The 22318-nt window shown below is 42.7% G+C and overlaps 3 protein-coding genes across 4 annotated transcripts; 1 reads left to right on the top strand and 2 right to left on the bottom strand.

Annotated features, from left to right (window-relative positions):
* Nucleotides 1-1301: 1301 nt before the first annotated feature.
* Nucleotides 1302-6037, bottom strand: plekha8 (pleckstrin homology domain containing, family A (phosphoinositide binding specific) member 8). Its single transcript, XM_061288771.1, has 13 exons — nucleotides 5727-6037; nucleotides 5269-5385; nucleotides 5017-5172; nucleotides 4799-4923; nucleotides 4457-4615; nucleotides 4346-4386; nucleotides 4182-4282; nucleotides 3688-3964; nucleotides 3334-3419; nucleotides 2776-2834; nucleotides 2505-2706; nucleotides 2375-2436; nucleotides 1302-2304 (listed from the first exon to the last, which is right to left on the bottom strand). The coding sequence occupies exons 1-13, from the start codon at nucleotides 5764-5766 to the stop codon at nucleotides 2107-2109; spliced, it is 1623 nt and encodes a 540-aa protein (XP_061144755.1). The 5' UTR covers nucleotides 5767-6037; the 3' UTR covers nucleotides 1302-2106.
* Nucleotides 6038-6086: 49 nt separating this feature from the next.
* On the top strand, nucleotides 6087-8171 carry fkbp14 (FKBP prolyl isomerase 14). The gene is made up of 4 exons (XM_061288913.1): nucleotides 6087-6425; nucleotides 6602-6753; nucleotides 6817-6944; nucleotides 7242-8171. Exons 1-4 carry the CDS (start codon nucleotides 6229-6231, stop codon nucleotides 7398-7400), a joined length of 636 nt encoding a protein of 211 aa, XP_061144897.1. The 5' UTR covers nucleotides 6087-6228; the 3' UTR covers nucleotides 7401-8171.
* Nucleotides 7972-21000, bottom strand: chn2 (chimerin 2). Of its 2 annotated transcripts, none has more exons than XM_061288809.1 (13): nucleotides 19931-20371; nucleotides 16530-16568; nucleotides 15487-15542; nucleotides 15375-15406; nucleotides 15182-15295; nucleotides 14845-15115; nucleotides 11688-11771; nucleotides 10976-11060; nucleotides 9808-9981; nucleotides 9673-9750; nucleotides 9401-9538; nucleotides 9224-9329; nucleotides 7972-8703 (listed from the first exon to the last, which is right to left on the bottom strand). In XM_061288809.1, exons 1-13 carry the CDS (start codon nucleotides 19977-19979, stop codon nucleotides 8532-8534), a joined length of 1398 nt encoding a protein of 465 aa, XP_061144793.1. In that variant the 5' UTR covers nucleotides 19980-20371; the 3' UTR covers nucleotides 7972-8531. The 2 variants fall into 2 exon arrangements, with proteins under 2 accessions (XP_061144793.1, XP_061144794.1); XM_061288810.1 differs by lacking the exon at nucleotides 7972-8703 and adding an exon at nucleotides 20869-21000 and having other exon boundaries at nucleotides 9220-9329; nucleotides 19931-20390.
* Nucleotides 21001-22318: the final 1318 nt, after the last annotated feature.

Below are 22318 nucleotides of genomic sequence, written 5' to 3'. Positions count from 1 at the left end.
TAAAAATCATTTGTTTATTTTTGTCTTGCACTTTGAAAGAAATAATCATTTATTTATTTTTGTCATTTTATTTATTTATTTTTGTCTTGCACTTTGAAAGAAAACAAATATGAATTTATTTCATTTTATTTATTATTATTTATTTTATTAATATTATGCTCGTGTTGACTGGACAATTTATAATTTTAAAAATCTAATTTCCAAGTTGTTCAGCTCCTTGTTTGAGAATTGCAAAATGTGTAAAATGTTGATTAGTTGGACAAGAGAATTCAGAAGTAGGCTTTTAAATTAGTGTTAGGGTTTTAATATAGAGTTATAAACTAGTATTAGAGTTTCAAATTTGTTTTTTAAAATTATGGTTAGTGTTTCAAATTAAGATTTCAAATCCAAGTCTTTAAATCTGAGTTTTGAAATAAGGTTAGTGTTTTGCTTTAGGGTAGGGGTGTTGAACGCCAGTCCTCGGGGGCCACGTTCCAACATCTTTTTCAAGATTCCCCTCATTAATTAAGTGCACGTGCGTGAAAAGTTTTAGCTCCTTCGGAACGTGAAAGAGGCTAAAAGTTTTCACGCACGTGCACTTAATTAATGAGGGGAATCTTGGAAAACATGTTGGAACGCGGCCCCTAGTCCTCGGTGGGCTGCGTTCCAACATGTTTTCCACGACTCCCCTCATTAAGTGCACGTGCGTGAAAACTTTTAGCTCCTTCGGAACGTGAAAGAGGCTAAAAGTTTTCACGCACGTGCACTTAATTAACGAGGGGAATCTTGGAAAACATGTTGGCACGCGGCCCCCAGTCCTCGGTGGGCTGCGTTCCAACATGTTTCCCACGACTCCCCTCATTAAGTGCACGTGCGTGAAAACTTTTAGCCTCTTTTACGTTCAGCATGAGCTAAAAGTTTTCACGCACGTGCACTTAATTAATGAGGGGAATCTTGGAAAACGTATTGGAACGCGGCCCCCGAGGACTGGAGTTCGACACCCCTGCTTTTAGGGTTTTAAATTAGAGTTTCAAATTAGGGTTTTAAAGTGATCATCACTTGAGTGTCTGTCAGGAGATGCTGATGCAGGTCTGCGATTTAGCTGCAGGCCGGTGTGGCAAAGAATATAAGCGTGTAACTAACTGCATTACCACATTGTCAGTTTCGTCTAAATCAGAAGTGAAGTTTCTCTTTCAGGACAGGAGATGCAGCAGACATGCCATGTATAAAAAAACTTTTAATGTTATTTGAAACTCTTAAATGCACTCATGGGCAACGTTGCATTTATCTTAGCAAAAGGTTTTAACAAAGCTTGGACACAAGACAATTCAATTATGTTTATTGAATACATATCAAATATTTCTATAGATACAAAAAAGCAATCAAATACTTTTTACGTGATTAACATTTGCACATATCCACAACCATATTTTGATTTGTGGAAGTTTATTGTAGGCATAAAAAACAAAAACAATTGTAACAAGGTCTTAAAAAAGTTTCACTGGTTTCTAAGTAATAAGTTAGCACAGTAGTATCATGATGACATCGTATATGGACGGATGAGATCAGCACATTTTTTTCCGCGACATGAAACAGGTTTATCGAGTCACTTCATTCAAGGCGGCATGTTACTGTAACTCTTTAGATGAGATGAAACTAATGACATGTTTATAACTTAAGACAAAATAAATAAACCTAGAAAATGCATAATATGCATTGGCTTGTTGAGTGTTTATAGCCACGCTCTACATGAATATTTATTTAGTTCTCCAGTGTTGTGGTGCTAAAACCTTCCTCCATGGTCCCTCTTAGAGTCAAGAAAAAAAAAGTGACTGTTTTTTTTTTAACTAAACAAACAGTGCAGCGTTGGCAAGTTAGAATAATAAAAAGTCGACTAGGCAAAATTCACCTAGTTAGTTTATAATAAAAACACTGACATTGATTTTGTTTCCATGTACATTCAAACTTTTCATTTCAAGCTTAGAAATCAAGCTTGTAGTGTTTGTATGGATTCTTTTTTTTTAAAAAAGACTACACTAAAAACTTCACTTCATTGTTGATGCTGAAAGCTCCTCAGTGCAGACTCAGTCTTGAAACTTCAGTCTGGAAACGAGCGCGGGTCACCTTTTAGACCACCTCGTCGGACTCCAGGTTGTACTCCTCATAGAGGGCGTCCAGGATGGCCAGTAGACTGTCCATGGCGGGCAGGTAGACGTCGAGATCTCTATGCATGCCGCTGATGAAGCCGCTCTTCAGCTCGTCGCCTTCTGTCGTCACCAAGGCGGCCGTGAAGCTCTGATAGGACGGAGCGGCTCGCAGGGCCAACTGGGGGAAAAAAAACAAAAAATGAGGAACTGAAGCTTTTTTTTTTTTTTATCTGTGATTTGTGACTCACCGCAAAAACTCCCCGGACCACCCATCCGTGATATTGGCGAAGAGTCTTGCCGTAAGCGTGATCTGAAGAAGAGGATAGTTTCAAATACAAACTTATTTGTACCGATTAGGCTCGTTGAGTTGCTACTGACTGAGTGCTCCGTGGATGTCTTGCTCCCCCGTGTTGACCTGCATCAGGAACTCCTTGAGGAACTTGAGACCCCGCCTGAGCCAGAGCAGAGCCTCGGTGGCCGAGTTGCGCACCTGGGCCACCTGCGCGTCAACCTCGTGCAGGATGATGGACTGCAGCGTAGGGAAGCTGTCCGGGTCCGACATTAGCTTCTGATTGATCTTCTACGAGTAGGAAATGAAAACTTTTGAAATCGCTTTCATGTATTTGTTTGGAGCTTCATGCCGACTGACCTTGATGTTTCCCACAAAGTCCATTTTGACTGGAGCAAAGACAGTAGGGCCAAGTTTGTCTGAGAGGGCACAAAAAAATGATCGTTTCTTTTGTCCCTTGTCCGGTCATGCAAGACAGATAAAATATTTCAGAAATAAAGTCAGCATTAAAAAAATATTAAAAATATATATAAATCATAAAAATGATAAATAATAAAAAATATAAATAATAAATAAAAAATTCATAAATGAGCAATCATTGTTATATGTCCAATAAAATGAGAAACAACACAGGAGTCGACTTAAAAATTGAAAGAGTGGAAACTTCTTAATCCCATCAAGGTCATTAAATATTCAAGAATGCCTCTTCAAACTGACCATGCATTCGAGTCAACTGTAAACGTATGAAGGCCAGACAGAAAGCATTTAGAAGTCGTGAAGGACAGAGCGAGCAGCGACGGCATGAAAAGAAAAGAAAGAGCGAGCAGCGATGGCATGAAAAGAAAAGAAAGAGCCAAGGCTCGTCAGCGGCTTTTTCTTTGGTTTTCTCAAGAGATGAGGACGACACGACTGGCCTACCTAATACAGGCACTATTGCATAGCATGAGTCCAAAAACTCTTGCGTGGGGATGCCATTGTCCTCATCCAGCTTTATATCACTAAATCTAAAAAACAAAAAGGAGGATAATAGATTCAGACAGGACCATAGTAAACACATCGTCGGACTTTATTTGAGCAAACAAAGGGGGGGGAAAACACAATACAGGAAAAGAAATAGAGATTCACACTTTGTTGGCTAACAGTCAGAAAAAGAGAGAAAATAAAGACGACAACAGACGAGTCAAACGAAACGCTTGTCATACTAATGACTTGCTTCTTCAGAAGAATCCCGTGACAGTGAAACTTAAAGAAACGCATCACATAGGTTCATACCTGTGACTCATTGTGGTGAAAAAAGTCTCCACTTCCTCATTCTCATTCGAATCCTTGAAAATCTCTTCTTCACAGTCAACCTCCTCATCTCCGTCAGGAAGTGTTTCCTTCTGAGGCCCCTCGCCGCCGCTTTCCACGCTTTGGTCTCCTTCACGAGTCTCCTTTTCCTCCTGGTCTTCTGCTGAGCCTTTACCCTGAGCAGTAATATGGGATGCAGGAGGAAGAGGATCGGCTCGCTCCTCCTGGATCGAGCTGTCGCCGTTGGCGGCGTGCGTGTCTGCGTGGGTACACGAGAAAGATGGAAATGAAATATTTTTGATTGTTGACTGAAATCGACCTCGGGGTTCAGGTCACAACTGATATCTGAGTTTGGTCGTGTGACTTTTGCAAGCTGAGCCATGATTGATCGCGACCTGAGCCCCCCCGGGCAATTGTGATGTCGTTTTCAGTCGACCCCGCCTCTCGTGTACATGAAGGAAATTACTTGGACGTACTTGGAGGGGAAGGTTGTCGTTCTGGTCCGTCTGGTTCATCCGCGCCGGAGTCGAGGCTGCGGGTGTCATGTGACATCACCTCTGTTTCTGACTCTCTCCACCTGAGGTATATTTGGAATGTAAACATTCAACGCTAACATAACATGACGCTTAGCTGTACTTACTTTTCTCCGAGGCGCCGATTCACCTGATTGACGGGCTTCATCTGGAAAAAAAGTGGGAATGGGCGTCATGTGTGCCGCGTTTGATCATATCAGGGAGCAAAACAAACGCACCTTCTGCGGCTTGATGGCGGCGACGGGAGGCGACGCCGGCGGGCTCTGCTTGGACGCATCTGGCGTGAAAGTGCGATTTGCGATCTGCATGCACTCCTCGAGGGTCTTGAGGAAAGTGCTGCACGTCGACTTCACCATGTCGCCCGTTTCGATGCCGCTCTGAAATGACAACAGAGACCATACGTTGAATTACAGCAGATACAACAAAGCAGCCTTGTTTAAAAAAAATAAAAACATTATAACATATATAAATAATTTCAAAAATAATGTACAACTCAGTAAAAATGAACAATTGATAAAGTGGTTGCAGAATTTTGAAAATATCCATACAGCGTTGCTTACTTCTGTTGCGCCACCATGCTCGCCGTCATCGTCCTTGATTTTGTTCACTTGTTGAAGAAGAAGGTCACAGTACAACCTGAGCTCGGACATCTTTGTCTTTAGTGCTTCTGTGTTCTCTTGGAGTTCTGCAAAGAGATATAAAACCAAATCATGCTTTGGTGATAAAAGCAGCAGTAAGAAGCTCGGTTAACTTCTCAATTTTATGATGACCCATTTACCCTTCTCTCTTTTTGTTCGGTTGTCAGTTAGGCAAGCTTTTGCTGTTCCCAGAGCAACAAGCCATTTTTGCCTCTCTGCTGCATTGATGGCTCTCAGGTAGAAGTACTGCTCTCCAGGTATTGTCAGATCAAGCCGTGTAGAGTCAGACGAATGAACTAACAGCCAAAATGCATAGATCGGTGAAATCAGACTGTCACTTTTTCTTTGCATGCCATTTTTTAAATGTCTCAAAAATGGTTAGATGCACAAACCTTGAATTTCACAAACAGAGATTTTAATGCTCCCCTTGCAGCCTTTCCAAGCATCCTCTTGAGAATCATAATAGGACAAAGTTCCCCCGTCAAGCACAAACCATCGAGGTTGCCATCCTGGAAATGATTTTAAAAAGACATACACATTAAAAGTGACGTCATTTTCGACTGTGGCAAAGCTAACAATTACAGAACATGATGTAACCCTGGTATATTAAAAGTTTGAGTCAAGTGACACATCTAATCGTCTTGCACACGATGAAGACGAATGATCACAATCATTACATGATCGATTCCGGTCAGTTTGTACAAATCAACAAGCAAGAAAGTGACGCGTTTAGCAGACGTTAGCTTGCCCGCTGCCTCTTTTCTTTATGTTATCACAAACTCGGTGACGTTGTCATGCTAGCTAGCTTCCATGGCGATTACAGTTTGAACATCAAGCAAGGATAACGTACCGCTGATGTAATTGGTCCATTTATATAGTATTCCCTCCATCGTTGAGGTGTTTTTTTGCCATTCATTACTTGTTTGTCATGATAAGATTAGGCGCACAGCTGACTGCAGCCACCGCATCAGCCCCCAAGTGAGATTTGCGTAGTACAGTAAACACACAGCAGACATTACATGGCGTCTACGTTGAGAAAAGTACGTAAACTTTTTCTTGGATACGTCTCAAAGCGGCCACTCTGCCTTATCGTCAGAGGATTTGCGTAGGGTGGGTGTGGATTTAAATAAATGACGTAGAAAAGAACCAATCAAATGATAGCGTTTAGATACAGGGCAGTGCTTAGGGGAATATACCAATAAGAGTTTGAGGAGGGCGAATAGTTGAACAGTGGCGAGCTTTCATGAAGTTTGGTGCCACGTAGTTAACTTAAAACAGTGTCATTTTTTTAATGTGATTTAATTTTGCAAACTTCGCGAGGTCACACGATAGCTTTTTATTTCCTCAACACAATGTTATTGTTTTCCATTTGCTCGGTATTATCCTTAGTAGTTGTGCTAGCCTTTGCTGGCAAACTACCCGACCCTGAAGTCAAAATCGAAGTTCTCCATCAACCTCTTCTATGTCAGCGCAAGACAAAATATGGAGATATGCTTCTTGTCCATCACGAAGGATACTTGGACAGTGACGGCACCATGTTTCACTCAAGGTAATGTCTTGAATTGATGTCCAATCTGTCGCATCAATTTCTCTTGAACTAACTTAATAATGCTGTTAAGTATTTTATACTGCTCCACCATGTCATCAATTTCATGCATCCATCATTCCACATGAACGTTAAATATTGTGCGACTGTATTCTAAAATAACTGATGGATACTTTCAGCCGCCTTGAAGGTGATAGAAATCCAGTGTGGTTCACCCTCGGGAACCGAGAGGTCATCTTGGGCTGGGACAAGGGTCTGCTGCAAATGTGCGCAGGAGAGCGCCGGAAACTCACCGTCCCTCCATCTCTGGCCTATGGGAAAGAAGGGAGAGGTATGTTAAAAAAAATGTGCATACAAAAAATAAGAAGGTACATCAATTATTGTTTGGTTGCAGGCAAGATTCCTCCGAGCAGCACTCTGATTTTTGACATTGAACTCGTCGATATCCGCAATGGACCGAGGTCGCACGATTCCTTCCGTGAGATGGATCTCAATGATGACTGGAAGCTTTCTCGGGAGGAGGTGTGAACTTTTTCTTGCATTAATCCCATTATACCTAATAGTGTGAATGTTTTGTGAACTTTAAAGAGGTATTGTGAAAATTCACCCATAAAAAAACCCAAACATCTGTACTCTTATATTTTTCTGGGAAACTCTATGAATATATTTTGATTTTTTTTCTTTTTGCTATTATTAAGCATGATCTGAAATTTACCTTTATTTACTATGCACGAATCTTTTGTCAAGGTGCGGTGATGCAGTGATTTTACGTGTGAGTGCGCCCTCTTGCGGCAGTAATTGTCACTGTGTGCATCACAGGTAAAGCAGTACCTGGAAAATGAGTTCAAGAAACATGGCCACACGCCAAACGACACACAGAACGAGGCGATGGTGGATGATATCTTCAAATACGAGGATGAGGATAAAGACGGGTTCATCTCATCAAGAGAATTCACTTATCAACACGATGAATTGTGAAGGACACATTCCATCTATTTTTTTAATGGACTGGCTTACATCCAAACTTGGGTTGTTTACCTCATTTTGTGAATTATATTCTTGTGCACAGTCAACTGAACTGAAAATACAATCGCAAATATATTTAAAATGAAAGTTAGGGTTTTTTTCAGGGAATAAACAAAATATTAACCTAGTGTTATGACTTCGCGGTCAGCCTTGTTGTTCTCTGTTTGGTCGCTAGAGGGCACACTTGCACCCGACAATCTGTTATTGCATTGCTCTGGCGCTTGGTCATTTCTCCCCATTAGTTCCTCTAATGTTTCAAAGCCCAATATAATCACATCCAGATTGATTCCACGAAGCTTGAACTATTATTAATTTGTAGTAAAAGTTTTAAGGCATTCACTCTCTTAAATTACATTTGGCAGTGGACTCCTAAAACGAGCACAGTCCGACAACCTTAATGGGAAACTAAGGCACCCGAATGTAGTGAGTTCATTAAATGTGCAGTCACGCTAAGCAATTTATGACAGTCATTCTGGGCGATGTTAAAATTCCCAATCGAGCTCACCTACAATGTTTGCTGAGGGACTTTGAACACAGCTTTTTTTATTTTCGCAACTCTTTTGTATCCAGACACCAACTAAACATGCATCATTCCCATCCGTATATATATATATATTACTGTGACAAAACAATGGGATTCCGAGTAAAAAGACAAAAATAAACATCTTTACAAAACAAATCTGTACACACGTTGGAAAATAAAAAAAGTGCTTCATGAATTGACCAATTGTCTCATCTTCTTCACCTACCATGGGGGTTGTGTTGTTTCCGTAAAAACTTGGATGACATTCCCACAACTGATCCAGGAATTGCACGCGTGGGAATATTCACTCGGAATTCACACGTTCACAGACTGCACACAGGAGGGTAGGGGGGGGCACTCTTCAAATAAAAAGGGAACAGCGCTGTGGCTTGTAAACATCTCATACCTGACGGTCTTGGCGCTCCGTGACAGATAGAAACGAGAGAATGTCAACACCAAAAAGAGTCATGCGTGAAAGGAGCATCGTGATTGACTCTCCTCAAAGCTGGCTTGGATTTCCTCTGGTAGTCAAAATAAATAAGGATCCCTGGTCCCGACAGCTAGAATAAGACATCTTCGTTCTCGATCATGAGTTGCACCACAAGCTTCTGTTGCCTCATGTCGTTCAGCGTGGTCAAGGCGTTCTGCTCTGGGGGCTGCATCAGAGTCGGACCAAAGACGATGCCCAGGTTCTCAGAAGTCATGAGATTGTCCTTTTCGAAGGTTGTTACCCTGGAATGTGACAAAGACGATCTTTGGAAAGGATCGAGTGGAGCAATTCTCAATTCTGTTATTCTATGGCAGCAATCTATTATGACAGGCAGAACTAATAAAGTGCTCTTATGTTACCAGCACACATCGTTAGTTCAGTAGAAATACTTTTTATTGACGTTTTTGTCTGGTGACGTGGTTTACGAAAGTAAAATATGTGCCTTGGCTTAAAAATATGTTGGGCTGTAGATGACATTAGTTCCAGCAATACCTACGAACGCCACTAGATGGCAGTAATAGCACAAATACCCTGTCAGGGTTTTTAAACGGATGTGTAGTTTTACAATAGTTCTATTAGGTAATTGGGATTTATAAGATTTTTTTTAAATATATATAAAATTGATTAAAAAAAAAAAAATCAATATTTTGACTTAAAGTAAATTTTTACAAAAAAAAGAAAATATTTTATTTATGGTGATATTTGAGTGTTTGGCGCTTATTTTTGGCATTGTGTTTGTCTGCAATATCTTTTGTGCCTCACCTTTTAAGGTGAGCCATCAGGTAGCGTAAAGTCTCATAGTGAGCCGGGGGAAGCTGCAGCAAACCCTCGTGGATGGCCTCTAGTCTGCATTCAGCATTTGGAATTTCTGCAGAAATAATGATTGAAATGAGTAACATGTTTAAAAAAAATCCAAGCGATGAAACGAGGAGTCCGTACTTGCAGCTTGAATGAATTTGGGGTACAAGTCAAACGTAATGACTGGGATGGGGAGGTCTCGCAAGTAAAGCTTCAGAGCGCCGGCAATGATGTTGATGTCTGCATAGGCACTGGCACTGATGTCGGCCTTTTCACCTTCTGTTGACGAGAATACAAACAATATTTGTGTAAAATATTCTCACCAAATTTGAGCAAAATTATTCTTTTTTTTTTCCACTCATGGGAACATATTTTTCCGTCAGCTTATTCAAGATGATGCGAAGATGACAAACCTCGGTCAAAGGCGAGTCTAACGTCCTCGATGTGCTCTGAAAAGCCGGACACTCTGTAGAGACCTTCCGATTTCATACCTGCAACGCAAACGTCGTCAAGGTGTGCACACACGAATACCGCCTCCGCCATCTTACCTCGGAGCTCAATCTCTCGGATGCAGAGATCCACCACCATTGGCCTCGGGGTGTTATGGGCTTTGACCAGAGTGGTGAGATCGCAGCTGAACACTTTCTTTATCCGCCGTAGATCTGGTTGGCAGTCGCTTGGAACCAGTTTGGCGCACTGTTTGTGTACATTCAGCCCGCAATCTACGGGGGGGGGGGGGGGGGGGGGGAGGAGATAATGAAAGGGCCATCAGCCTCGGCAGCCGCGATAACCCAAACACAGCGGTGTGAGGCTTAAGACCAAGTGAAAGTGACGAGTACTATCACACGGCACGGCCGCTCTCGCTTGCTTCACTGCGCAAATATGAGATAACGACAACAGGAAGTCGTTGGAGTTACGAGCAAAGTGTGTCAAAGATGTCCGACGACAGATTTGGGATTAAAATGGTGGCTAGTGTCCTTGCGGCGATGCATCCGAGTTAGAAATGAGAGTGAGAGAGGGCAAAGATGTTCTTTCTGCTTTCAAAAGCACGAGTTCTCATGGTGCAGGCTAAGCCGGCAGGCTTAGCAGCGTGGAAAATGCGTTAACAACAAACACTGTGTTTTGGGGGAAAAGCTGCCAGGTCTTGATTTGTGTCTGTGCTCCAAAAATGAAATCTTGTGATGATTTATATTTAGATACATTTGACCCGTCTATAACCTTTCACACAAACATACTATGTCATTTATATATTTAATTGAATTTAAAGGGAATAAGAAGAGATGTTTTCATCGGACGGGGAGCTGGTCTGCTGTGAACACTCCCACAACAGCGCAAACGCCTGTTTCTGTCTGCTCGCAGGAAGCCAATAATACACCCAGAAATGAAAACTCCACCCATGCGGCGGAATTGCATTGGGCATCAAAATGGGTGTTTGCTCAGAGTGTTTCTAAAATGAAGGATGATCAGAGCTTTTTGGGAAGGCGTTACATTAAAAAAAGTCAATAGTCAACACACACAAAAAATAAAAATAATAATGAAAAATAATAAAATAATAAGAAACAAATGTTTATAAAATAATAATAAAAAAAAATCAATTATATATGGGTTGATGAGAATTTGCAATTCACAACTTAACTTGGAGTTGGGTTTCGCATATGCCTTGTGACCGACAAGAAATTCTTTGTCTAGTGAGTGAATGCTCCGCTATGGAGTTACCTGAGCAGCGGACACCTTGGGCAATCAGACCCCACATGAAGTTGGCGCAGTACTCGCACCAGTGTGGCCCTCGAAAGGTGTGTACCTGCAAGTGGACAACCCACGATTACAAACCCACAGTTGAGCATTGCACCTCCATGTCCAAGTTGGAGAAGAATCCTTATGATGGGCAACACAGAGCTCACTTTGGGATAGGGTCCCTCAGTGGGCTGGCAGATTAAAGGATTTCCGATTTTGTGTCTAGCATCTGCTGCTAGGCAATCAAATACATGCAAATCTGCAAGTCATGTTTGTGTATCCCAAAACATTATAAGGATGACACCTGTGTGTAGTCAAAACACACACCTTCCAAATATGGAAAGACTGAAATGAACATATGGCTGATGCTTAGGGATTTGTTTTTGTTCTCAAATGACCAATTGGAACTTTTGAAACTTAATAGATATTCTCAGAAATTAACTCCAAACTGTCTATAGTGCTTTCAGGACATAAAAGGAACCATTACTTTATTTGGCGTCAATAGAGTAACACAAAGAGTTTAAAATCAATAATCAATACGTTCCGCTGTAAATGGGGGGGGGGGGGGGGGGCATTATTTATAGATCAGCTGTGTTTGCTTCCATCAAAACAACACTTTAGCTGCTAATGTAAAACCATATAATATCTCCATTTCCATTCAAAATGTGCACACGCAAAAATAAAAACAGCTCACCTTGAAGTTATGGATCTTCTCATAGGAGCACTGCTTCTCAGTGGTGTCTTTCAAAGCGCTCTGTCTCACCAGAGAAGACGAAATCTGTGGACAGGAGGCCAAGAGTTTTAGAGGCTTCCACAAAAGTGTCCCTTTGCTCCCAAGTTTGACTCCCAGCGCAAACGCTAACAATTCCTGTCGCTTCCGCTCTTGTCTTTTAGCTTTATGGTTAGTCAGCTCCCCCGCTAAACCTCCTCGGTTATTTTCGGCCTCCGTACTGGACTGTTCCCACGGACCCTCCATCTCCTCCGGAGGAAGATGCAAAAAGGGTGCCGGACGGCTAATCCGCTCCCCTCTAGTTTAGAGGGCAACTGATGGCTCCACTTCTGGCTTTGACGGGGAGGGGAGACGAGGAACAAGATGGGCAGTTGGGTGGCCTGAGGGTTGGAGTGTGCCTCGCACAATGGCCCTCTTTCACACGCCCAGAAAAGAGTGAGAGAGGGAGAGAGAGAGAGAGAGAACAGGCTCTATGATGGGGAGGGGCTGTGGGAGGGGAGGGGGGGGGTGCTTGCTGTCAGGACTGTTTCACACAGCTCAACAGCTCTGTAAAGCGGGATCAATAGTGCAGACGCCCTCTTTATATCACAGAGCACTCTCACATTAGCCTCCTGCCTTCCGGACACACTCCACTCCACTTAGCTGCAGATTCAAAAATGCCAGCAGCACGCAGAGAGCCAAGCACTCGGGCTTCCTAAATGTGTCACAAAACAGAACCCGAGATTATTGGGCCGGGACAGATGAGGAGCTTCTGAAGAGATCATGACCTCTAGCTTTGTTAGATAGCTGGTGGAATTCCCCCACCCTAACACACGCGTGGAGTCTTCCGGAAACAGTAGCAAACAATTTCCATCAGTCACAAGAAGAGACAGAATCCGGGGATGGGGGGATTACTGCTATAATCCAGATATAGGAAATAATCCGAGAGTGCTCAAATCCATGTAAAAGAGCAAAGGAAGCTCATTTTGCCATACGGTGGTTTAGCAGTGGGGGGCTGTTGCTAAGGTCGAGTTGAATTTGTGCACGTAAGCAAGTACAGGAAGCCGGTCAACTGCCCTTATTATCATTCCGTGACTAGTCAACACAAGAGAACAAAAAACACACAATTTACACAACACAAAGAAAGAAACACACACGTGAATAGTTCAATTCTTTAACACGGGAGAACGCAATTGCGATTAGCATTGGTTGACTTTAAAAGTGTTTTCATTTAAAAATGTAATTTAATTTATGAATTGTTTATATTTATTATTTAAACATATATTAATTTAATTTTAAATTTAATTTTAGAACAAATATTTTATTAAAAGAAAAGCAAAACAGCTAATCTTTCGGAAGCCCACTGAATTGGAGTTTCATGTTTTTTTTTCGAGGCAATTTCCAAAATAGACTGGATTTTTTTTTTCCTTTTTGTCCTCATACTTAAAGCATCGCTGCAAAGACTGACATGGCAGCTGTCACTGAGCGTGACATTCTTTGAGAAGACCTACACATACCAGAGGATACAATTTAGCATACAAGTCAGAAGGGAGGGACAGATGAGAAATATATCACTGGATATTTTAGCCTCAAGAAGGGAGGGGCGGGGGCACCAATGAGCTTTGTCTACGGGCAGATGGCCTCTTGTCTGGCCAAAGAAAAGACATGGAAGAAAAGGACAAAAGGTGGTCACACACAACAAGCTCAGCTTTCTTTTGGACTGCCTTGACTCCTTTTATTCCGAGTCTTTGTGAGGGCACAAAGTGGACTCGTGTGAGTCCAAAGTTAGTCGAAATAGAGATTTTTTTTTTTTTTTTTTTTCAAACGAGGGGGTATTTACTGACAGAGCAGGTTATTATCTGTACAAACAACAGAGACATTACTGTGAGGATCATTCTAGGGGAAGTAACCAGACCAGCCTGACCGGCACCTCAGCCAGTCAGAGTGGTGAGGATCAGGAGGAATGTGGTAGACGTCTGACCACATTCAGCATGCAAATGGAATTTAACTGAGGAGATAAACCTACAGGCCGAGTTCCCTTTTTCGGCCCCCGGGAAGCATTTTGGTTGCACCGTGAGCCCACAGCCCCGCATTAGAAGGGTAAATACGTGCCATACAGTGAAGCCACTGTGTAAGTGAAGCCTCAGGGCGCGGCTGTGCGAATGGTAAACATGAAGGTCAAAAAGACTTTTCCACATTTAAGCCATCGGAGGTGAGCTGGGCTTTTTGGATAAATCTAATCAAGCCAAAAAAAAAAAAGGTGCAAACATCTGCTGACAGCTCAGATCATTGTATGCCGTATGAAAAAAAAATAATCAAAAAGACCTGCAGAGATATTTGAAATGTACACAAGACGACTTTCAGGACATCAAACATTGCTGTGACTCAAACGACCATTGATGATTGTCGGTCGGGTATCCTAAAAATGAACACACCGAGGCATTTTAAATCGATTGATGACATGTTGATCGATGACCATTAGCTGTATTAATGTCTTGGGTGTCATGTTACAGATAAGCGAAGCGATGACTGATGCCGATAGCACAGCTGATGCTCACGCTCAGAGTTGTCAGGTGTCGCCAAAATACTCACTGTGGATAATATCCTTTAAATGTCTTTAATTTATTAGAAGAAATCACGTGGTGTCAATTAAACATTATAGAGCACAAGCATAAAGATTGCCCCCTAGTGGACGGATTGCTCAATCTCTTGCAGGGAAAAGGAGCGCTTCCTTGGAAGACATTCAGGGACCATTACGAAACTACCCGTGGAAAACAATGCGCTTTTTGTTTCAGCGGGGTTCATACGCATGCCACAGAGAGCAAAGGCCGCCACATCCACTCGGTCATCATTACCTTTCAGAGAAAGCAATGAAGCATGGCAACACACACCCGCAGGCAGCTATCTGATAATGTGCACTTAACTCCCAGGACAACTCGTCCTCTAAAATCACTTTGGTGCCACTGTAAAAATGTAGGGCGAAAGTTGATTAGAATCACAGTATCACTCCGGATCTGTTCAAACGCCCAGATCACCGATATATGTACACACACACACACACACGCAAGGAATTGAGTGTGTGACTTGACATAACATGCTAACATTTAGAAAATTGGCTACTACCACACAGTCATGCACTCACCTGTTCATCCCTGACAAAGGTAACCCTGCGGGATTGTGTGTGTCCGCGGCTCAGCCTGTGCACCACCTTGTCCTTTAGCAGCGAGGTATACCCAAGATGCTCATAAATGGGATTTGCAGTCATTTTAGCGATATACTCCGCCGCCTTAGTCTCGATGTAGAGTGTGATGAGGGCGTCCGTGACCAGGTCGTGCACGGACTCGAACCTCTTCTCGGCGACAAAGTGCTTCCCATCGTAGAACAGCCTGTAGTTGAGAGTCTGCGGCCCGAATCTAGACGAATGGTTTGAGTCGAGGTGAGACAAGCGAGCTGGATGAAATTAGCTTTAGCTTTGATACCTTAAGGCCAAAGTGTGCGTCCCGGGCTGTCTTTGGCTTTCCCTGATCAAGTAGGAACCATCAGCAGGCCTGAGAAGTTCATCTGCATACTCTCGAGAGATCATGCCATAGAACCTGGAACCAATTATAACATATTGGATTCAAAAATAAAAAAGTTAAACATTTTTAATACAGTAATTAGATTTACACTCACTCTCTGCCGTAATATTTTGGCCTGCTTTCCATCTGTAAAACAAAAAAAAAGTCAGTCAACCAAAAAAACGTGAGTATACAAATATTTCTTCCGCTCCTATATACTCACTCACCTCTTTGGGACATACGATCCTTTTCGGTCTTGGGGCCTCCTGCTGTAATTGGTACACTGTTAGAGAAACATATGTGGACTTTAATTAAGGCCTGTGCGTGTGCAATTCAGTGCAAGTTGTAATTACTTCAAAATAGTAGATTGGACCCAAAAAAAATGTCGCCGATGTACATTTAAGAAGAGGTATACTAAATTAGAAGCTGCTAGATGGCAGCAAGTGTGGCCCGGACATTGTAAAAGGGTGAAAGGTTAGGTAATTGACTTTGGGTATTTTATGATTTTCTGGTAATCTTTAATCACATTTCCCCTCATGGCCAATACGGAACGTATTATGAATATTTATTAGCGTTTTCTGAAGAATATTTGGAGTTTATAAAAGAAATATATTTTGGAGGTGTTTTCAGACCCCCATGGCCCGTCCAGGACAAAATCCTAGCTCCATCAATGCAGCCCATAGTTCCTCAGCTGCAGCCCGTGTGAAGCCGAGCCCACTTTTCATCACAGAAAATTCTGCTGGAAGGGAACAAGCTTCCTCACTGTGTGTATTTTCATGTTTTTGTCAAAATGACTTAAGATCTGGGCCTCATCCATCCCTTTGACACAATAAGTGCTGATGGGACCAAACACAATGATTAGAAAAATATGCAGACATTTAATATATGGAAAACAAATGCAACAAAAGGAAATTGCTACAATGTGTCACAGTTTCCATTTGCACTGGTGTTGCTCCCCACTTAAAATGATTGGAGTGGCATCAAATATGGACGAGTGGATCCATTTCCTCCCGCAAGGCATAAAACACTGGATGGAGAAGCGGGCGATATTCAGATCCTCTTCACAGAGAGAAAATCGTGTTTTCTCCAGCGAGCGTAACCTATTTTACTCACACTCCAGTTCATGTTGCTCAGCATGACGAAAGAAAGCCTCATTTGAAATCAATGGTTTTCATTCACATCACATATTGGAAAAGCGTGCGGATGGTTTACAAATGACTAATACACTTCCCACACAGAGGGCAAATTTATCGTTAATCATTGTACTCACAGTAGGACTTCCATATTGGTGGTTGGTAATCCTCAGGGTCTGTAAAAACATAAAAAGTGAAACAGGTCACTGTGTCGCTCTCAACGGTGTAAAACAGCGTTTTTTTTTTTTTTTTTGCCTCAAGGACAATCGATACATTCCAACTTGTACTGGATCTATGGCACCAGCCCAGAACATTTACTATGAGGAAATTACATTACAAAGGCATAAACTCCTGTTCGTGTGTGTATATATATATATATTTTGTTTTACCAAATACCACCTAAAAACCATTTAGCTATCCAAATATCAAAAAGAATTTCAATCAACATTGAAATACAGTAGCGTAGTAGGTCAAAGTGTTCATCAAAAACAAAGATGCGTTTTATCCCCACAAAGCCAATTTAATGTTATTGTAACGTGATATTTAATTTGAAAGTTGAGTCTGGAGCTGATTTGACACTTCATTGTTAGCATTGCGCTAACGTAGCCTTCCTTAAAGTTTGTTGACTGAACAACACAGAGCAGTTAAGAGTAGTAAGTGCATCATGAATCCTATCAACATGCATTCCTTTGCCCACCACACCCTTCAGGCCTGAAGTGGTGAAATAAAACACACCTGAGCGCTCCGGGGGATTAAATTTGTGTCAACTAGTAAGCACTTGTTAGATGAGGCTACTGTGGATCAAGCAGTAAAATAATAGACGTCTAACAGCATCACCAGTTCGGATCTTTTAAAGGCCATTTTCAAAGTAGGAAAAATTAGCCTGTGCATTTGGGGGTTCATTTTCTTCAGCGCAGCCAGATCAAATTTCCTCATTCGATTCGTGGTTTCTCAAAACCTCATGTACACGATAAAGAAATGAATCATCATGAGATTGCGTTTGCAGATATGTTGTCTGTGTGGTTGGCTGGGCATTGCACTGTGCAGACTAAAAAGATTGATTCCACTGCAGTTTGTTCAAAGAAATTTGATTTCATCTGATTGTCTGCCAAATACTCTTCTTGGAATCTACCACCTTGGTTTCTTTCGATTCGGAATCAAACAGACACTCCTCTAGACTCACAACATGTATGATGATGCAAATACGGGCAAAACATCAAAAGGGTTTTCATATTTCTAAGTGCCTGCCGATGGGGGAGAATGCCGGATGACACAGCTGGAGGCCAGCCCCCCCGAAAGCAATTAGACGCATCGCCGACGAGTTCATCTACAGTCACATGGGCTCATTAAAATAATAATCATGTTTACTCGTGTGGCAAAGAGCATATTTGATGAATGAAGATAACATGCCTGCATTTTGGGTACCTGTGGGTGTATAATATAGACTCAGTAAAGTGCAACTATAAAAATAAAAAATTCTCTAAAAAATGTGAAAAATATCATACGAGTTTTCAAAATCTAAATTTGCCAGATTTTTCAGATATGCACAGATAGTGTTAGAAAAAAAAAACACAAACACTGCCACAAAGGGGAGCGGAGAGTGTGTAAATATTTTAGCCTGTTAGCAGTTTAGCAATGATTCATTGGCCCATTGAGCAACTACGGTGACAGAGACTCTCCACGCTTTGCTTTCTAGCCCCAGATACATCCAAAATGATGAATAGAATTGAGGAATATTGTGATTATATATATATATATATATATATTAATCTTTCAGTCAGTAGACTTGACACCACTTTTCAATTTTATAATTTATCGTTACAATGATATGGCAGGAATGTGATTTAAAAAAACAAGATATGAGAAATCCAAATAGTACAAAAAGGTCAGAATGTTTGTTATTAGCTACGCAGCTGAGGAATGCGTCCAGTCATCCTGCAAGGTTCAACGTTATCATTTCCTCCATGGACGCCGTGTTCTTGAAAAACTCACGTCACATTATAAGCTGCTAAAATCATGTGACTGTTACCAAGCTGTAGAAGAGCTTTGTAGAAGAACCAAGCTATTGTGTGAGTGTGTATCTCAGCAGTAGGGAGACCATCTGTTGTATGATGACCCAAGTCCAAAAAAAAATAATGCACCGAAGCCTTGGTGTCGATTCGAGCCGGCAGGTACGACCTATGACATTTCGATAGCCTCTGTGCTAACTGTCAAATCCCGGTAATGTCCGAATTCACTTTCACACGATCCTCAACGGAAAGGAGGAAAAATAGGAGTAGTGGAAAGACTTTTGAGGTGACCACCAGTATTTAGCAGAAGCATGTGCTGCGGGGTGTTGAGCAGAACCCTTCCCATTTCATTCCATCTCTTTAAACGATGTTGTCATTCACATCCTGAAGCTCACAGGATTTTTTCGTTCTCTTTACTCCATCACATAATGTCTCTCTTGAGAGCCATGTGGGAAAGAAATGGAGCATTGTCGTGTGCATGCTCCCGTTTGTATCGATGGCAACAACATTTGGGAGTTTGAAATAAACAGCTCTCACCTAAGACTGTGCATATTCCATATTTTCACCGAGACAAGGTGTCGCGTTTTATTCAACCGCGCTCGCAACGAGCTGGCGAGACAGAGTGAGCCAAACGCGCATTTCTTTTGCAGCCAGAACAGACGGCCCGATTTGGGTCAGCAAACAGGCACCAGCCAGGATTCATTTTGCCGCGTGGTGGAGATTATTCAAATGTTGAGTCTGGCTGCCAAAAAGCTCGACTTGAAAATAATCATACCCTTGCGACAAGCACTCCATCGCTGGCGGCAACGCAGCTAGTAACCTCTGATAATTACGCCGAGTGGTAATGACGGCCCTCGAAATGAAAAGTGTTTCCTTCTAAAGCAAGCAAGGCAGGAGTCCAAAAAGTAAAACGTGTATCAAAGTGGCTGCTTTCTGAGGTCCACGCATAAATAATAACGCTGCCTAAAACATGTTATAACTCAAGTTATGTCAACAGGTAATGACCACCTACTGGGCACCGCATCAGGAAAAGGTGACTCTAGCGCAGGCTAAAATACTTATTTCAATATACAACGTCCATAAATTTCGTCGGCTGCAGAAACGTCTGTAAACCGAGTTAACGTTTCCTATCGAAAGGAATGGGAATGCAATTATTCCGTTCCAACCTCCAAACAGTGGTAGCGATATTTTGGTATTTCTAATACTTTGGTTCAATGATTTAAAAATGAGATCTTTTGTTTCAGGTCAGGACAGGTTCCATTATACAAGAGGCCACTGGATGTCACTGTATTGTGTGGCATATTTGGGTTTTCACAACCCCAGAGAACTTCCAAGCTTGGAAAGTGAAGTGCACTTGGCAAACATGAGCATTGCTTGCAGCCCACCGCCAAGTGGGAAACTATGAATGTGATTGGTCCCAATTCAGCATGAACGCGCATGTATGCATGCACAAATAAGATATAAGGAAGACATTTCATGTGCTACCATACTCTATGTACAAATGTAAGACGGTGCATTTCAACTCTTACCAGATGACACGGACGAACCAGAGAGGCTTGAATTACTCGACGCTGCCATCTCCTCCGCTCCTCTCCTTCACTGCCGCTCAGCCAAGGTGCGCTCCCGGCAGCAGCAACCTCCTACCCGGCGGTGCTTCCATGACGCTCGGCCTGGAGCGGTCTTCTTTTTCTATGAATGAGCCAGCCGATCAAACCCTCGGAGCGCGCACGGTTGCCGATGAGTGGCGCAAGAAACGAACAAATGTGGGCTCCCCCCCTTCTTCTTAAGGGGAGAGACGTACCGCCTTCTCCACTAAGAGAAGGTCCAGCGAACGTGGCTCACATGTCTACAGGTTGCCGATGCAAACGTACGGCTGCCTGCTGCCTCCATGTGCCTCCCTTCCTTCCTTCCAGGAGGCTCGCAGCGTATAAACACACTTGGCCGCCGCAGAAGCTCAGACGCGCCTTCTTAAAGTGAAAGTTGCACTTGCTGCAAAGAAAAAAAAAAAAAGGAGCCACCATCAAATTAGAAAAAGAAAATTATTACTTTACGACCCAATTGGACTAAGTATTCATATCAAGTCCAATTGAAATGTTATTTTAGCTCGACCTCTTTAAAAACTATTTCAGATCGAAGGGGTAATCGCGCCATCTAGTGGCCTTAGTTTCGCGTCGCATCTGAAGACGTCACTCGGGCTAACAACTCCCAAATAAGTGCCGGCCCTATCAAATGAGTGGAATGCGGAATTGATAAAGATTTTATTCCAAGCATTGAACAAAGTATTTTAATTTGGATTGCTCTCCAGCAAAATCAAGCAATTACACACACATTAAAGGTCAAGAAAACATGCAAAATGATATGAAATCAAATTTCCGGGTGCAATCATTTGAGCCAAACAGAAAAGAAGAAGTCACCTCACTTGGTTACAGACAGTATAAATAATATGTGACACGGTGACCGAACGCACTTTTTTTCTTCTTCAGAAGGACCCAGACGCAATTAAGTTGAAATGCAGCTCCTTGCAGTTCAGATGCAAAGTCCTCTTCCTCTTCCTCCTGTCATTTGCCGATGCAGCAGGAAGACAATGCGGACGAATGAGAGCTCAGCCCATTCTGGTCGTTTACAACAACCACATGAGGCTCATGCTGCAAATCACCAACAGCGGCAGGGAATGCGAGCGACGGCGACCCGCGCTGACAGTGACTTTGAGTGTGAAAGTCTTTTCCTCAGCCTTTCCACTTTTGGGTGTCATGGTGACCTTGTACTTGCCCTCGTCCGTCAAGCTGAGTGGTCCGATAGTCAGGTCTCCGTTCTTACGGTTAAAATGGATCTTCTCTTTTTTGTAAAGTGCCCCTTCGGTGAGTTTCCAAGTGTCTAGAGGTGTTTTCAACACGGTGTTTGTCGATTCCGGAGCTTTCGCTTCCGGAGGTTTTGGGTCTGACTTAACTTCGTCCTCCTTTGTCACTATTGACTTCGTTGCCTCGGTTTTTTTTTCGTCTTCGCTTTTGACGCCGCCTGCGTCCTGTGTTTGGTCGCCGTTGTTGGGGACGACTGGGTCGCTGTTGTCGCCGCCGACTTCTTGTTCTGTCTCGTCCCCACCTGTCTCGGCTTCTTCGTTTTGAGTAAGTGATTGTCTCTCTCCTTGGTTTTGATGGATGATTGCACCCTGCTCATTGTTTGAGCCGGGATCACCAATCAGAGTTTGGGGACCACTAGCTTCTGAGGCCGTCTTGTCTTTGATGGCGTAGGAGAGAATCTGGCCGTTGCCGATGATTACCCATAGGATATTTGTGTAGTCGTCCAGCGATGCCTTCCCGGTGGCCAGGGTGACATTTTCACCTACTTTGCCACTCACTTGAATCTCAGCTGTACTGCGCTTCCAAACGTCAACCTTCTTGGCGTCAGCTAGCGGAGGGAACATCAGGAGCGCCCACATCAGCCAAGCCATCTTTCTGGTTAGCACTCTTCTGCCCATTAGGGAACCAAGGAAGACAAGGTACAAAAAAAAGGTGCAACAACGACAAGCTCTGCGAGAGAGAGAGAGAGAACTCAGCCGACGGAACTATGTGGCACACTGAACCAACAGAGCTCAGGCGTACTACATACCCCCAACGCTCGGCCTTCAAAGTAAACGACATCGGCCCTTTGGAAACGACAAGGCGCTTGGAAATGTCATACACGCATCATTGCAAAGACGCAAAGGGGATCAAACGCAAAGCTTTGAGACGAAGAAGACACCTGCTGACGCATTACGAAACCAGCAACTTGACAGGACGGGGACTCCGTGTGCTAACCAAGGACGATGTTTGGGGAAACACGAGCACAATCCATTGGAACCTCTCATTAAAGTTCAAATACGAATTCACAAGAAAGCCGACACTTTCCACACGAATGAATTGTTTCTTTCACAAGTTTTT

The sequence above is a fragment of the Syngnathus typhle genome, linkage group LG10 (assembly GCF_033458585.1).
Source record: "Syngnathus typhle isolate RoL2023-S1 ecotype Sweden linkage group LG10, RoL_Styp_1.0, whole genome shotgun sequence".
NCBI lineage: Eukaryota > Metazoa > Chordata > Actinopteri > Syngnathiformes > Syngnathidae > Syngnathus > Syngnathus typhle.
The sequence above is the reverse complement of the archived record's forward strand: the minus strand, read 5'-3'. Positions and strand labels throughout refer to the sequence as shown.

Excerpts from the sequence above, each read along its gene's own strand:
- plekha8 (XM_061288771.1), bottom strand. The coding sequence starts at position 5,766 with ATGGAGGGAATACTATATAAATGGACCAATTACATCAGCG. Across the intron at positions 3,420-3,687 it reads TTCACCACAATGAGTCACAG|ATTTAGTGATATAAAGCTGG; the intron begins GTATGAACCTAT and ends TTTGTTTTTTAG. Across the intron at positions 2,707-2,775 it reads ACTTTGTGGGAAACATCAAG|AAGATCAATCAGAAGCTAAT; the intron begins GTCAGTCGGCAT and ends TCCTACTCGTAG.
- fkbp14 (XM_061288913.1), top strand. The coding sequence starts at position 6,229 with ATGTTATTGTTTTCCATTTGCTCGGTATTATCCTTAGTAGTTGTGCTA. Across the intron at positions 6,426-6,601 it reads GGCACCATGTTTCACTCAAG|CCGCCTTGAAGGTGATAGAA; the intron begins GTAATGTCTTGA and ends GGATACTTTCAG. Across the intron at positions 6,945-7,241 it reads GGAAGCTTTCTCGGGAGGAG|GTAAAGCAGTACCTGGAAAA; the intron begins GTGTGAACTTTT and ends TGTGCATCACAG.
- chn2 (XM_061288809.1), bottom strand. The coding sequence starts at position 19,979 with ATGGCAGCGTCGAGTAATTCAAGCCTCTCTGGTTCGTCCGTGTCATCT. Across the intron at positions 15,407-15,486 it reads GGATCGTATGTCCCAAAGAG|ATGGAAAGCAGGCCAAAATA; the intron begins GTGAGTGAGTAT and ends TTTGTTTTACAG. Across the intron at positions 8,704-9,223 it reads CTGATGGCTCACCTTAAAAG|GGTAACAACCTTCGAAAAGG; the intron begins GTGAGGCACAAA and ends GTCACATTCCAG.